This window comes from Harpegnathos saltator, unplaced genomic scaffold, assembly GCF_003227715.2.
Source record: "Harpegnathos saltator strain DR-91 unplaced genomic scaffold, Hsal_v8.6 scaffold627, whole genome shotgun sequence".
Lineage (NCBI taxonomy): Eukaryota > Metazoa > Arthropoda > Insecta > Hymenoptera > Formicidae > Harpegnathos > Harpegnathos saltator.
Window position 1 is genome coordinate 479933 of NW_020230457.1, and position 17103 is coordinate 497035.

Consider the following 17103-nt stretch of genomic DNA (forward strand, 5'->3'; position numbering starts at 1 on the left):
AGCAAAGTATTACAAGGTGTACAAATGAATAATTCAACATTTTCAGCTAAATTCAAGGTTTATTTTAACTCATTTGCATCCAATATTCCGCGAGCCGCGACTGTCTGCTATCACTGAACGCGGAATATTCCGCGAGCCCGCGACTGTCTTATCACCGTGCGCGGAATATTCCGCGAGCTCGCGACTGTCTTTTATCACCGAGTGCGGAATATTCTGCGAGCCCGCGACTGTCTTTCATTACCAGTCGCTGAATATCCTTCAAATGCCACAGATCGTGTCTGATCCCTTTTGTGAGCATCTCGCCTACATCAGTTCATTATATTCTAAACAAGTTTTACTTTCGTTGTGAAAATCTTTTTAACTGCCATTGTATGAGTAAGTGCTGTCAATCTATATTTAAATTTAACAAATCTAAATTTAAAATATAATCTAATTTTATAATTCAAACTAAAATTTAGTTGCCCCAATGGATTTTGACCATCTTGACGATTCGGATTCAAGTATAGAAATAGGACATACTCGAAAACGTATCCGTCGCATTTCATCAAGTGATGACAGCGAAGTTGATCAGTGCAGCAGTTTTATAAATGAAGATTACATGTGGAAAGCCGAAAATCATACGTCAATTATACATGATTTTTCAAGTGTGGGTGGTGCAACTGTAAATACGCAACATCTGTCGAGAAGGGAAGTTTTTGAATTATTTTTTAACAAAGAATTAGTTTCCAAAACAATTACAGAGACAAATAAATATGGCGCAACCGACGCAGATTTTATACCTCTTACAGACGATGAACTAAAAGTATTTATTGCTTTAAACATTTTAATGAGTTTAGTTTCTAAGCCCACTATTCAGAGTTATTGGACCACAGATAAAAGCATAGAAACACCATATTTTAATAATATTATGCGCCGTAACCGATTTGTCTCTATCGCTAGAAATTTACATTTTTCTAGTAATAATAATTCTAATGACGCGCTCATAGAAATTCGAGAAGTTTCTGAAATAGTAAAAAAGACTTTTATTCGCATGTATGTACCAAATAAAAACATTTCGATTGATGAATCATTAATGCAATGTAGAAGTCGTTTACATTATATACAATTTATTAGAACAAAACGAGCGAGATTTGGTATTAAGTTTTACAAACTGTGTGATTCGAAATCGAGATACATACACAATTTTAATATATACGTAGGAAAAGATAAAACTAATACTGGATCTGCTAGCAGAAATGTTGTAATAAATTTGTTGAAAGAGAGTGGGTTATTGCACAAAGGATATTGTTTGTTTATTGATCATTGGTACAGTTCACCGACCTTATATCGAGAATTATATAATATGGAAACAAACGTATGTGGAACAGCGAGAATGAATAGGAAAGAAATGCCTCGCGAACTAAAATTACACCAATTACAAAAGGGAGAAGCTGTTGTATTTTCTACAAGGGATATGGCGGCAATAAAGTGGAAGGATAAAAAAGATGTCGTTTTACTAACAACTATGCATGGCTTAGATTTTGCCGAAACGGGGAAAACAAACCGATATACCGGACAAAAAAGTTTAAAACCAACAGTAGTAATAGATTACAATCAATATATGGGTGGAGTTGATGTTGGCGATCAAATGTTAAGCAAATTTCACACTATGCGAAGATGTAAAAAAGCCTATAAGAAAATATTTTTTTACTTCATAGACATGATGTTACTAAACAGTTACGTAATTTTTAAAAACCATAAAAAAGATCGAGCTTTTCATGTTTACAAACAAAAATTAGCCGAAGAAATTATTGACAAATATTTACCAAATGTAAAAGTAAGTAAGGCATCTATCAATGATTCGATAACGCGATATACTGGCAGGCATTTTCCTATACGGATACCTGCAACTCTAGCAAAGGGAAACAGAACATCAAAGCGATGCGTTGCATGCTTATCTAAGTCTCTTCGAAGAGAAACAGTTTTTAAATGCCATATCTGCGATGTAGCATTATGTATTGATCACTTTAAGGAATTCCACGAGAAATAATTTTTTTATTTTATCTATAAAATAATTTTTTTTCTTTTTTTATAAAAAAAATGTAAAATGCGTTGTTTGCGATGTAACACTGTGTATCATTTGTTTTAAAAAGTATATGTTAAATAAACTCCATGAACAATTCTGGTGTCATGTACTGCACATACGACCGACCACGCGCGGTGATACGGGCCAGTCGTCAATTGAACGTCGCTGATCCCTGAACACGGCACATTAAGTAGGATCATGATGCAAATGGGTTAAAAGAAAGTAAAACAAATTTGTCAATTAAAATATTCGCCGTTATTTTCTATGACTTGAAGCCATCTTTCAGACAGCTGATAAATGTCATGTCGGAAAAATGTTGTATCTTTGGATACGATAAAGTTGTCAAGCCATTTTCTGATCTCATCCACTGATTTGAAGTGCGTATCGGACAAAGCATGTTGCATCGATTGGAACAAATAGGAATCGGTAGAAGCGACGTCTGATGAATACGCTGGGAGCTGCAAGGTATCCCAGCTTCATGTCCAAGACTCATTATGATGTCGTGGAAACATGTATGGCCTAGCGTTATCAGGTAACAATTTCACAGGACGTTCTCCTTTGCCGCTGTACGGGCATTTTCGTCCTTATTCTTGATTCAAATGGTGTTAATTGGTGTTGGTAGCGGTCCGCAGTAATTGTTTCATTTGGTTTCAATAGCATAATAAATCACGCCCTTCATATCCTACCAAATGCAAAGCAGCCCTTATGGAAAAAAAAAACTCAAATATTGAGTGTTTACACTCAATTGTTCGACTTTACTCTTAAATGTGGGTATGAAATTTCAGTATATATATCCATTTGAGAGTAAATTCGAATAATTGAGTGTAACCATTCAATATTTAAGTATCTTTTCCGCAAGGGAGAATCTTTTCGAAGTGTTCTGGTTTTGCGACCGATGTTGATGGTTCGCCGGGATTTATCCATGACTTCCTGCGTTTTGGATTGTCATAGAGTATCCACTTCTCATCGCCCGTAATAATTTTTCATAAGACTTCCTACGCTGCTTATTGAGAAGAGGAAGATACACCGCCACTCGTTGATTTTCGTTGACTTCAGGCGGTATTGTTATCTAGAGTGCTGTTTTGGAGGTGATTTTCAAGATCGAATAAATTTCAAACTGTTCGATTTTTTTTTCAAATGTGTACATATTTCTTGTTCCTTTAAAGATATAGATTAAAGATATAGATGTAGAAATTATTTAGAAAAAAAAAGAATGTTTTTACATATAGTTTTGTACGCTCGGACACAATGATGCGCGGAAAAAAGCCATGATTGGCAACCAGTGTTGCGGATGTTGTATGTATCTGAAAAAAAAAAACCAAACATATTCTTAATCTTATGAATCTTAAATAAATATGAGGTGTTAAGTTTGATATTGATTGACAGATTTGACCAGAAAAAAAATTTTTTACAAAATGGCAGCATGCTAAACGTGATTGTAAATTTTTCCAACGTTTCTTCCCCTTCAGCGAGTTATAAAAAAAAAAATTATTTCGACTTAATTCTGCTACCAACGTTGAAAAACAGTTTACTGAAGGTAAATACTAAATTAGAGCTCAATCGGCTAATTGGTTATCGAGATATCGTGGTTGCCGATTTGAAAAACAGTTTTGAAAAAAACGCGTTTAAAGTTTTCGTACCGTTTGATGAGGTTTAAATCAAATTATTGATATTTACTGGTTAATCATTCAACCCGGATCCATAAATGGCTCCTTCCTCTCTCTCGTAAAATTGATTTTCAATATATAGTGCTTCTCTTCTAGCAGTCCTGGCTTCTTTTGAGGCGGCTGACGTTCATCTATCGGAACGGTCGATTCGATTTTAGTCGCGCAACGCTGCATACGCGTTTGCTTGCCGATTTTGACACCCATCGTAGTTAATATTTTTAATATTGTTGAAAATCCTTCGTTAAAAATCAGTGAACAGCTAAGAAAGTGGCGATTTTTTACTCCTAACTATTCTGTAAACTCTCTTTGCGTTTGTGCTGAATTCTCAGCGAGCTGCTGCTCCAAATTATTGTTGTCGCACTTCTGAGGTCTTCTAGGACGTTCTTTGTCACTCAGACTGAAATGGCCGTTTTTAAACCGTCTGAACCAAAATGCACACACACCGTACGATACAGCATCTTCACCGTAAAGAGAACAAATCGATTCGCATGTTCTTGCAACGCTTTTTCCTTGTTGGAATTCGTAAAGAATGCAGTGTCGGATATGCAGCTTATCTGTTGCCATTTCTGACTGATATTGAACTGAATAATTTTTGAGGTTAGGTTGAGCCTTCCATCCAGTCTCCAGTCAATTGGTCTGTTCTTTGTAGCTGCACTGCTGAACTGGTGCAATAAGCTAGAGTGAGAAAACCTATATTTGTCTTATTTTAACTTATTGCACCTGTTCTACAGTACAGCTACAAAGAACGGACCAATGTTGGGGCATTTAGTCCCAGCGAACTGCCCTGCGCATGCGTCAATTACGTCACGCGTGTAGCTGCTTAACATACTCGTACCTGAATGCAATATTGGGAGTTTTTGTGGAGTCTGAACCATATCTTTTTCCATTTTTTTTCTATATAGGCTGCATTCCGATATTCATTGCTAGCACTGAAAATCTATAGTATATGTGTTACAAATGATGTATTTTCAATACTGGCAGTAAATATTGGAACGCAGCCATAATCCTACATTGCTACATTGGTTTCGACCCAAGAGCGCCCTATTGTGCATAAATGAGTACGAGTCTATCAAAACTTGGGGCAAGAGCACAGGCTTCTGCATAACGCATAAGAGAATAAACCAATTAGTTTTCTTCATTTCCCTCCTCAGAATAGAAATGAAGAACTCTGATTGTCTTATGCTCTTGATTCTCTTATGCGTTGTATATTATGTGATATTATGCGTTCTGCAGAAGTCTGTGCTCTGGCCCTTGTTGTTGATGTAGTTGTGACGTAATTGACGCATGCGCAGGAAGTTCGGTGGGACTATGCCCCCAGCATTGCTTCCATCAAACTAAATGTAATTTTTAATTACATATGTATATATATCTCGATATAACATAATCGTAAAAGAGTGGGAAAATCTGATTATTTGAAACTTAATTTCTTAGCCGCTTAAAAAAGTTCGGATTATTCATTCGTAATACCTAATAATATATTTGCAAGTACAATTTAATAAAGAGAATGCGGATTATATGAGGTGATTTAAGGATATATGCTGTCTTACTTCTACTAATTGTAATTTATACATTCTTGAAGAGAAAAAAAAAAGAGATGATTTCACTCACATACACACACGTCTTCACAAAATGCGCAAGACATATTTAATAATTCTGCGTAATTACAAGTGTACAACTTACAGATACAGCCAAATGTGCGGCAAACACATTCTCGGGAATGTGTATAAATATATAGGCTTGAACGGTGTATTTACATTATACTACATATTATGATGTTAAAACAATTCACGAATGCGGTTGCGAGTATGTTACAAGCAATAGGGACTTTACTTTGCTAAATCTTCGCGAAAAAAAGGGAGAACTTAATGTCTAGAAAAATTTGCATATACATCCTGGTATCATCAAATCCGTGATATAACACGCGTCCTTTATATTATTATTTCAATCAACGCTCGAATCGTTTAATTTCAAATAGAGAACATTTCCTCGCGATGATGATGAGCATGAGTACATTTAAAACACTACGTCTATAAGGGCAACGTCGAATATAACGTGAAAATAAATAAAATGCGACCATGCATATACATGTTAATTCCGTAAAACGCACGTTACGTAGTGCGTAAAATGCGGATAAATTTAACTCCAAAGGAAAAGTATCTCTGACAGAAGCTAAGCTCGGATCTCGTAGATTTTGCAAATTCTCCGACAAATTCGCAAGAGAGCACAATGATCACGAAATACAATCGCTTTTTTGACATTTCTTTTCCGTATCTCTGCACGTATGGTTTACTTTTCTTTTCATTATCACTCATGGCTACCCGTAGCCACTAATGACGAACAACTTTGTTTTTCTTTTTGTATTTATATATCTAGTAATTATTTATCTAATTACAGAGTCCTTCCTTTAATTTAGCAACGCTCTTTACACTAATGTTTCACCAGTTTGCTCCACTTTTACATTATCATCTTGATCTTTATCTGTTTGAGCAACTGGAACAAACCGAAGGACTATTACATTTGCTTGATATGTCGCTATTAGTTTTATCAAGGTTTTTTCATTATTAGCGTTTTCTTACGTATATCAAATACAGTTAGGGTTCGGACACGCGGAAAAACTTAAGCAGTAAGATGCAAGCAGTACGAAAATTGATCAATCAAAATTGATTATTCTTCTTATTGCGTAAAAATACTCAACCTTGAATATTAAAAGATATTCAAGAGTTGAATATTTTTGTACCGTATGAAGGATTGAATAGTTTTCTTAAATATTTAAATTTGCTTACTGTCTACGTCTTATTGCTTAATTTTTTCTGTGTGTCTTCGGCTTCACTCTCGTGGAGCACACACACTAATTCGTCAAATTTGAATGACGCTATTATTTTTTATTATTATTATATATGGAGACACGTGTCTAGTAGTCTCGTTATTATTACTATCAAAATTAAATATAGTAAATACCTATTTATTTAACGATATTATGAACTTTAAACTCATATACAGTATGTAGCTTACCCTAAATTGTGACGAAAAATTTGATTTTTCTTAACGTGCAGTAGAATATCGCATTATAAGAGCAGAGTTATAACTCACTTAAAGTTCCACAATGCTTTCATTCCATTATAATTTCATTATCGGAAGAGAAATGGAAAAAAAGAACAATCGGATGAAGATGAGATTCATCATCATATAAATACCAATTGCGTTAAATTATGTTAGTAATGTTATCGTGATGTTTGAAGAACTGAAGTATTATTAAAATTATTTCAATAAATATTAAGATTCATCGTCCATCGCCGCGGTCATGATTACTTAAGTTGAAGTAAAGACGTCAGAAACGAGAAAACATAGTCGATTTGGCCAGATTTAGCAATGCAAGAGGTCAATGTACTATGGGACAATTTCGAAATCAACTTGGCCTGATTTAACACATTCGCACGTTTTCAAGAACGTGCTTGCAGGAACCTTTATTTTCTTGTTTTTGACATTGTCAATCAAGATGACCGCAGAGTCCAAAGGACTAGAAGCCATAGAGAGAAAAATAAAGAGTGAAGGATTCTATATATATTTCTCTGTAGTGTCTCTTAAATGTTAATCATACCAGTAGATGTCTCTAACAGAGAGCTGACGCCATAATAAAGTTTTAGCGTATGTTATATACACTATGTAGACACAAAAATATGATTGCTTAATCGCTATCATGCATTTTATAAATAAAATTTCGCAGTGTGCGTTCTATTACCATCTAGACTGACCTCACTAATGCATATATATTTTGTAATGAACTACTACAATGATATCTACATCTTTGCATTGTAATTTTATAGTGGATCATAATATTCGGTATACTGTTGATGTTGTTACAAACATCTGTAATTAAATATACTTTCTTTCCTTTCCGTCCATTGCTTACAACGGTAAAGATTGTCCATATTGTAACATTATTACCGTACGCAATCGAGCTCTCTTTCAGGCGTGACACACAAATTATGCATCAAATTCGTAATTACAGAAAGGAAAGCGTTAAAATATCTAATATTTTTCATATGTACATTAGGCTTATACAGATTTCTACGTGTGATGTAAAAATTGACGATTAGTGGAATTCAATCGAATTGAACGTAAAAATGACTATCTACATCATTTTTGTTGTTGCCATAAAGTAAATTTGGAAGTATTTAAGAATTAGATAGCTTTTTTATGGAGTAAAATTATATAAAAAAAAGGTTGAGACTGTTAAGGATTATTAGAAGAGCAATAAAATTTAGAAGGCACACAAGTGATACAAAATATATATATACATATATGTAAGCAGTGAAGTTCTTCCACAAAAATTTCACTGCAGCGGAACTTTTGCTACAATACGAGTAGCAATGATTGATGAAAAGTTAATATAAACATAGATATATAGTTGAAATTTTTTATTTTTAAGATCTCTGGGGCCCTTTATAGTGGGCATTTTGTCAGAAGCAAGAAATCAGAACCCTTAATTGGAACATTTTGGCGGATAATCCCTTGATTTGTAGAATATATATATATATTTTTTTGATTTAACATTTCTAGGATATCCGTACTTGATAATTTATCATACTGTAACTCCAAATGAGATCAATTTTTTTTTACATAATCCTAAGTTCTACATATGTTCAAATTCGTGAAATGTTATATTTAAAACAAAAAAAAGTTAATCTCTAGTTTGTAATATACATACATATATATACATACATATATATATACGTATACATACATGAATTTGCCATTGTTACATTTCATTGCGAGTTAATACAACAGTACTAAGTTTGAAAATTGAGAATTTGCATTCACAAAAATTTGAATTTCAATATTCACAATTGAAAATAGTCTGTACGCATAAAATAAAATAATGGCAAATTCTCGATTAACTTTCCATGCACTATTATAGATTGTTATCGCTGCGTACAATTATTTTTTTCTCGTTTTGTACTTGAGGTTGTACTCATTTGTTATTTACTAACTTGCCCGGATCCTGTGGACATCTTTCCCTTTTGAGATGACTCTGCAGTATCATTTGCTTGATCAACGTCCATCTGAAAATGAAATTATTGTTTCTCCAATTAGTACTCGTAAGATTCGAGTAAATAATAAAAAAGATGTTCAAAATTACAATGCAAATTATTCTTCAATGCAAATTTTTTTTTACTTTGATTCACGTAAAGCTTAATTTGCAATAACTTTTTGATTTTTATTGGAATATTTATTTAATCATCTGACATTTCTGCTAAAGAAAAATCAATTCGAAAAAATTATTTGAAAATTCAATTATCAAAAAAGATATACAATGTTACCTTATCTTCTTTGTCATCATCAACTAAAATCGGGCCATTTTCAGCCTCATATTCCTTCAGAACCGCATCCAAATTGTATCTCCGTCTATAATTGACAAAGAATGACCGTAAGTGGGCCTCAGTTTTAGTGCCGATTACGTCGGCGATCGCAGAGAAGTCCTTTCCATATTTTCGAACACCTTGAACAGCCAATAACAGTTCGTCATTTGTCCAACGTGCATTTATCCGGCTCGATACTTCGGGCGGCCGCAGATCATCAATGCCGTCAGCTGTCTTTCGCTTCAGCGCGCTCACTTGTTGCTTGTTGGATTGTATCTGTAAGTTTAAATAAAATTATTATACGATGCGCGCATACAATTGTATGAATGATTACAGATATAACTATATAGTTATCGAGATGATATATATAATATACAGCTGTGTATATTATAAAGAAAATGTATCCACACGATGCGTATATTGCATAAATTTTCTGATTCTACGACATACTTGACGCTTTAGGCTAACAATTTCAGTGTCGATAGCCTGCAAGCTGTTGGTAGCTTGATTTGGTTGACCAGCTAAGGCTGCCAAATCATCATGATTCACAACCAAGCCCCGCGGTGGTTTTCGTTTATTCGTACGACCCGCCATCGATGTCACCGGTCTTGTTACACCGGTGCGCCTAAACCAGCAGAAAACAATTTTGCTGTTGTATAGTGCAGTTTAACGTGAAATGAATTCTAAAATGGGACATAAGAACGGATCTACGCTGCGCTCTGATGTTACCAAAATGAATTGAATACCAGCATGAATTGAAGACATAGCTTGTAAAATTTGACGTACGAGATGAGCGAACCACGGAGGATATTCATAAGTCTCACATCTACTTCTTAAAAAAAAGAAAAAAAAAAGATAAAATAAAATAAAAAAATGCTTCAGGTCATTACTGAAGTTGAAAATAATGAATTGTCAATTGTGTGTGAGCTCCAATCTCGGTAGTACGTTTATATCTGTTTTATCTTGTATGAATATCCTCTCAGACGCTTATACTGTGTTACACACTATAAAATTCATTTATTTGTAGACACAAATTGGGGTATTTAATTTAGTTACGTCCACTGACCTCCAGTGCAGATAGCAGCTATGACACGCGTGTCCCTTGGGCGTCGCACGAACACTATGGCATGCTATACCGCAATTGCTACATGAACCCTACAACACATAACACCCTTTTGAGAGAAAATTTCGATAACCCCACCCTCCCCCACATATACTCCCATTTTGTAATTAATTTATCTGTCATTTATAGTTTTTGAATACTAAAGTAAGAGAGAGAGAGAGAGAGAGAGAGAGAGAGAGAGAGAGAGAGAGAGAGAGAGAGAGAGAGAGAGAAAGAGAGAGAGAAAGAGAGCAATGTGACTTGTGTCCTGTTCTCTACTACAACATCAACCGAGTTTCTTTCACATTCATTTCAGTTGGCTCGATTATTTCTAGCGAGATTGGTAAAACCAACATCGTTTACTAGGTGTTTTGCATTTCGAGATATATAATGCGTTATTCCTCAGTAAGGTTTCAGCCTATCGAAATTTCAATTACGAGGAATTCAAATTAGACGTGGAAGTTCGTTGAATTTCAATTTCGATTGAATTTGAAGAGAGAAACATTTATATGATGGTGATTAGCAATCCACGTGATACAATAAAGATAGCAAAACCACAGTGAAGCATACTATATACTATATGCGAGTGGGTAAGGTTTAGGCTGAGTACCTGAACCTGAGGGGCGTTTTCCGAGTCGGACGGGGCCTTAACATCAGTGCCTTGGCTTCCTGGCACAGCTTGGTTCTTTCCACGACGTATTCCGCGGTGGATCGTCCATTTCTGGAACGTTCCACATTCACGTTCACATACGTAACGTAACGGCCAGCTAAATTATTTGCTTATATTCTTAGACGTGCGAAAAACAATAAAGAAAGACTTGAACAGTCTTAATTGTGTGAAAAATATGGAGAAATTTTATTCCCAGAGTATCATTAATTTTGAGACTGATCTGTTGGAAAATTTCATCCTACATAGGCATATGTATAAAAACATCTTATATGATAATTTATAGATTTCCTGCCACCGTATTGTGCTACATAATTGCTTTATCTTATTGCCACGATTGTACATATATTATCGTGTGGATACATTTTTTATAACTTTGGGACACCCAAGTTTGGAAAAACAATTCTGTTGTTTTCCAATGTTACCAATTTGTGCCATGATAGCATAACTATACGCAAATAATACAATCGCGCATAATAGCTAACACTAGAGTGTTATATATATCGCGATAAAAAAAAAATAACACATGTTATATGTCATTGTTGCATTCATTTTCTATTATTTTACGCAATATCGACAAGTGAATGCCTTATATATATGAACACAAAAAGCACACGTATAGAATTATATTAGACAAAAATTTATTAAGCATTAATCTATAGCATGTACTACTTTTAATAGCAAAATATATATTACAGAAAAAAAACGGAAAGAAGACTTTAATATCGAATAAATTATATTCTAAGAATAAAAAATTTACTTCCAATCGTTTTAGGCACTTGTATGGATACACTTCTACATTTAAAAACATGAGTTAAAAAAATATTATTCGATAAAAACAAAGGAAAAGAAAATTTTATAAACTAATGGAAATGTGATCCCTCCAGATTAGATGTTTTAATTTTTTATGATCAGGTATTTTGGCTTTCTAATATTCTTACTTTAGTAGATATTCTTACTTTTTCCTCAGATTCGCTATCTGTATTGGAGCCAAGCTCGCTTCCATTTTCGCTGCCATTTTCGCCTTCCTTGCCACCGCTCGTTAATTTACGCGCTTGTCTGTCCATCAATGAAGTTCTAGTTCGTGTCTTCTTCCAGCTGTAGTAGTATTTTACAAGACTCGCAATAGACTTGTCAGGTAGCTGCATATAAAAATATTGTTATGTATTGTATCAATTCAAGAATTCAAAATATAAAGTTTCAATTTAAATTACTCTATTTAATTTTGGAAACTTTAAATTACTCTATTTAGTTTTGGAAAATATATGATTACAAGTGCTTCAAATTAGTATTTTTCAAGTTAGAATATTTAACTTTTAATAAGATTAATATGTAATTTTATTAGATTCAATATATTTTTGTAGAATATTAATATGAAACATAGTTTTAATAAAGTTTCTTATATCATACATACATATAAAAAAAAATCTATTAAGAAACAATATTTATATTAATGAAAGTAATACAGTATATAATGCGTACCATTTGGCGAATACGATGGAAACTCTTTCCATGAAATTGAAATGCTTGTTCAAATAATACTTTATCCTCAACAGTCCATTCATCAGGAAAAGGTGTAAAATTAGCTAGGTCGAGAACAGCACGTTCCAAATTATGTTTATGCCAGAACAACATTCCCAGTGCCTGTTCTCCATTATAACCATATTTCTCTTTTGCCAATATGATATATTCATCCACTAAATAATGTAAAAGAAGATAGAAGTTAGTAAGTTTTATTCTTTATTTATATATTTATTAATTTTTATATAAATTTATTACTTACGTTTCTGATCTGGTATATCAGTGGTTGGTGACCAAACCAAAAGAGCTCTATCAGGACATTGGTCCAGTCGACGTTCTAAAATATATTATTTTGTGATATATAAATTATAATATATAAATATTGCAATATGCAAAATACATATATCTAAATTATACCTATATGTTACCGGTATTACTAGTAACATACCATGAACAGGAACATATTCTGGAACTATAACTTGATAATCACGTCCAACTCTAATTTTTTCCGCTGGAACTTAAGAAAATATTATATTGTTAATATATCTATTAAATATACTATGCAATATATGAAATACAAAACACACATATATATATATATATATTATATGTGTATATGTGTATAAAATTAGTAGCAATAGAAAAAATAAAAATTGAAAGTATCATGGAATATTTATAAAATATAATGAGCAGATATAATATGTAGTGTATTCATTTAAATTTACAATAGCAAATTATTCATGAAACTTCAGTAATAACAACCTAATATCTATAAATTTTATTAACTGCTGTTACAGAGCCTGTACTTGATACCTTCATGTATATACTTGCATGCATTATATATTATATACTATATATGTTCTATTTTAATATTAAAATATTTGTTCTTTAAGATCTCTTATGAAAACGTCGGGACATTGACGCAATTTTAAGCAATATTTGCAATTATATGCGAAAGACATTCAAATGGCAGAGAGTAAAGCGCGTTGTTCAAAGAGCCCCGTATACGTTGAACGCTCGATCGAAGAACTACCGTCTCTCACATACGCTGACTCAAAAATACTCCAAACGATCGTCCGTGAATTCCCGACGCGAAAAATATGTTTCGAATTCAAATGAGACGCTCGAGATCAGCCGGGAGACTAGACCAGGATTCACTATACCTGCATCCTCTTCGCTGGACGATTCCGTCTGCACATTAGGGCTGGGGCCTCGCGATCTTCGGCCGTTTCGTACGTTCTCGGAGTTCCTCTCCGCCAGGACCATCGCGTTGTCTCGTTAATTACGCAAGCACGACGCAAAACTGCAAGATTATCGCCTATTTCTCGCGGCAGAATGTTAAAATACGCCAACGAAACTAGTGGATGTGTAGCAAAGCCCTATCTCCTTCGCCCTATTTGCAACGAAATCGCACGACGATACTGCCGTGTAGCGCACGGCGGAAGCTCTCAGCTGGTGCTCCGTGCGACCGTAGGGAAAGGAAAATGGCCGTTTTCTGCGCAGCCACCTCATTGGCCGGCGATGCCAATTGCCGTGCATCAAGAAAATATGTGATCGGAGACTAGATTCGACAAATTCAGTCCATATGACATAGATGCCTCGTGTAACTTCGATAAAATTATTTATTGACAAACAATAAGCGACGAGAGACGAGCAATAATCGATGAGAGAGATTACTTCACCGGGCAGAGGGATAAGATGTACGAAAACCGATAACCAAAGATAATGCGGCAATGATTTCGAAAATTTCACAATTCCTCCAGATTAACACCCCAGATAACATAAAACGTCAAAGTTATCTATGCTCTCTGACGAGTGTTCCGAAATATCCTGAGCTGATTTAAGGCTACCGTAAGACACTTGATGCTGTGTTATTTGAGATAAAATAATTTAGAAACATTCAGAATATTCCAATGGTAATGATGACGAAAATCTTAACGGGTCATTTTTAACAGGTAATGTCCACAGACCTCAGGGGTTCGTGAAAAGTGAGCATTTCCATGTGTTTTTACGTTGGAAAATGTTCACGAGTTTACGTGTCAGAGGAAACCCAGTAAGTAGAACAGAAAATTATGGTGACATCAAAATGACGTCAAAATAATGAGGAAAACTCTTTTTCTCATCATGATTCGGTCATTTTCTTGTCATTTTGACGTCATCATGATTTTTTGTTCTACTTGGGAAAGATTCATGATTGACACCTTGGATGCATGTATGATAAAACTCCACATAATTTTTTAATTATCTTTCAATTGTCCTTCTTAAAAATCAAGTGATAAAAAGATACACGACAAAATGCATTTTGTATATAGATAGATAGAGAGATAGATATATAGATAGATAGATGTATATAGATAGAAGATTAATATTTGCAATTTGCTACATGGAAACAACACAATCGATTTTTCATCCTCGTGTTTACCTGCGCGACAGATGTTCCTCTTCGTTTTGAACAAACGTGTAATATCTTTGTGAGATTTCTAATTTCATGCGTATCTTATCAATAGACGTCACGTCTTGCGTAGCCGTTGTTATAAATTTTCTGTATTATCAGTCGATGACGTGGCACCAAAATATTTGACTTTAATAGATAATATTGATAATACACGGATAGGTCTTTAGTCGTGTACATTCTGTAGTTTGCGACATTTGTTTATTTCGTGCGATACGCACACTTAAATCTATTGCATCGTGTTTTATAAACATATTAATGGCAGCAACAGATTACGATATATTAGAAATCTCTTCTCCTATTTAAACAAATACCATGCGTCTTTGATGTTTCATCCCAGACAGCACCGGACATCCAATGGATGTACGTTTTACGTCCAATTTATGTCCGTATGTCCGATTTACGTCCGTGGACATAAATTGAACGTAATAAGGATGTCCTTATATTGGACATCGGACCTGTAGGACGTCCGATGTACGTCCATTGGACGTCCTATGTCCGAAGTTGTGACAAACGTACGTCCTATGGACGTCTTTTGTAAAAAAAAATGGACATATAACGGACGTCCAGTGTACATCCGTGTGCTGTCTGGGATCTTTATCTCAGAGAGCTTTGTGTGTATATGAATGTGAAAAGAAATTCAAACGATTCAACGAAGAAATTAAACATTGCAACAGGAGGTTTTGCAGCTTTATTATAGAGACGAAAAGGTTATAGAAACGAAAAATATACGATACAAAAATGAACGACCGAGAATTCGGCGACCGGTCGAGAAGTATAACTTTTATTTAACGTTAATATTTTCCTAAATCATCGACCACTATTAACAATAATACAATACCAATTGGACATTGCAATAGAGAACTTTGAAACTTTATTGTGGGGAAAAAAATGTTACTGAAACGAGAAACGCATGTGAAAATGAACGACCGAGATAATTCGGCGACCGGTCGAAAAATATAATAACTTTTATTCAACATTAATATTTTTCTAAATCATCGGTCACTATGATAACAATAGTTCTATATCAGTATCATACGATATTATATCAATAATACAAATATTATATCAATAATATGGTAATAATATATTATCGATTCAAGTAACACAACGAAGTAACACATAACGTGATAATAATCTCGTTAGCTATCATTTCTACACGAAAACTATGAAATTACGCATATTATACACTTTATGCAGATCAAAGGCGATGCGCGTCGAGTTATTATGTAGTCGTTGTCCAGTCAATCGGTTAATTTACTCGCGTTGAATTTGGCGACGGCCTTCGTCCCTTCGCTCATCGCGTGCTTGGCCAGTTCCCCGGGCAGAATTATCCTCACTGCTGTCTGTATTTCCCGAGAGGTAAGCGTGGATTTCTTCACACGTTGCGTCAGAAGCGACGCCTCACAACAGATTTGTTCGAACATGTCCATCATGAAGTTTTCCATAATTACCATGGACTTTGTGGAGATTTTTAAATCAGGGTGTATCTGTTTTAATACTTTGTGTACGTATCTATTGAAGGACTCCTTCTTCCTCTTCGTTTTCTGGCCTTTCGTTTTCTTCAGGTTCATCTTGATCAACGCCTTTCTGGGTGATTTTCCCGACGTCATCGTCTTCCCATCGGATACCATGATTTCGATGATCGGTATCACACTTCCTTTATTCCGTCTTTTATTGCGTTCTCTTTTATATTTTGCTCCTATCAGCACAGTATTAAATGTGGACTATGTAACTGCGATCGCGCATATCCTTTGTCCTAATGACATATGTTGAGGACGCATGATGACACATGTTTGTGTGCTTTCCACCAATCAAGAGCGAATTGTGTACTTGTCTCTATTATTGGTACAGTATAGTGCGTTAGGGCATGTTGAGTTTTTCAAATTCAACGCGAATTACAGCCGTTTGATTTTCAAGTTGAAAAACATTACGCGCGGTTTTCACACGAGCGAATAGACACTTCGAGTCAGACAGCCGCATTTGATGCTGAACGCGCGACCAGAATATGGCCTTAGGAAGAAATTGGCGAGATACAAAGCGGAGCATGTTTCAAATCGATGACAAAATTAATATATAAGCGGATTATAATTACACGGCGTCCCGATGCATCCAACACGCGATTCGATCGCTGCGATATATCGATCATGTCACGAAGTACGGTACGGTCGCGCGGAACGCTACCTGTGAGTCTCTCCGTGCCAGTGTTAATTTCATTAATATATTTTGTACAACAAGCGAGTACAATTCTTCCAGTACATTAGCATAG

The 17103-nt window shown here is 34.7% G+C and overlaps 2 protein-coding genes across 2 annotated transcripts; both read right to left on the reverse strand.

The window, feature by feature from the left end:
* Positions 1-5351: 5351 nt before the first annotated feature.
* Positions 5352-13838, reverse strand: CoRest (REST corepressor). The gene is made up of 10 exons (XM_011147936.3): positions 13546-13838; positions 12831-12899; positions 12645-12719; positions 12344-12558; positions 11821-12003; positions 10805-10915; positions 10159-10247; positions 9543-9717; positions 9054-9368; positions 5352-8795 (listed from the first exon to the last, which is right to left on the reverse strand). The coding sequence occupies exons 1-10, from the start codon at positions 13646-13648 to the stop codon at positions 8712-8714; spliced, it is 1419 nt and encodes a 472-aa protein (XP_011146238.1). The 5' UTR covers positions 13649-13838; the 3' UTR covers positions 5352-8711.
* Positions 13839-15511: 1673 nt separating this feature from the next.
* On the reverse strand, positions 15512-16620 carry LOC105187243 (late histone H2B.L4). The gene has a single exon (XM_011147935.3). The coding sequence runs from the start codon at positions 16466-16468 to the stop codon at positions 16079-16081; it is 390 nt and encodes a 129-aa protein (XP_011146237.1). The 5' UTR covers positions 16469-16620; the 3' UTR covers positions 15512-16078.
* Between the last annotated feature and the right edge of the window lie 483 nt (positions 16621-17103).

Coding starts and splice junctions, on each gene's coding strand:
- CoRest (XM_011147936.3), bottom strand. CDS start 13,648: ATGGTCCTGGCGGAGAGGAACTCCGAGAACGTACGAAACGGCCGAAGA. Junction 12,559..12,644: donor TGATATACCAGATCAGAAAC/GTAAGTAATAAA, acceptor TACATTATTTAG/TGGATGAATATATCATATTG. Junction 10,916..11,820: donor ATAGCGAATCTGAGGAAAAA/GTAAGAATATCT, acceptor GGAACGTTCCAG/AAATGGACGATCCACCGCGG.
- LOC105187243 (XM_011147935.3), bottom strand. CDS start 16,468: ATGGTATCCGATGGGAAGACGATGACGTCGGGAAAATCACCCAGAAAG.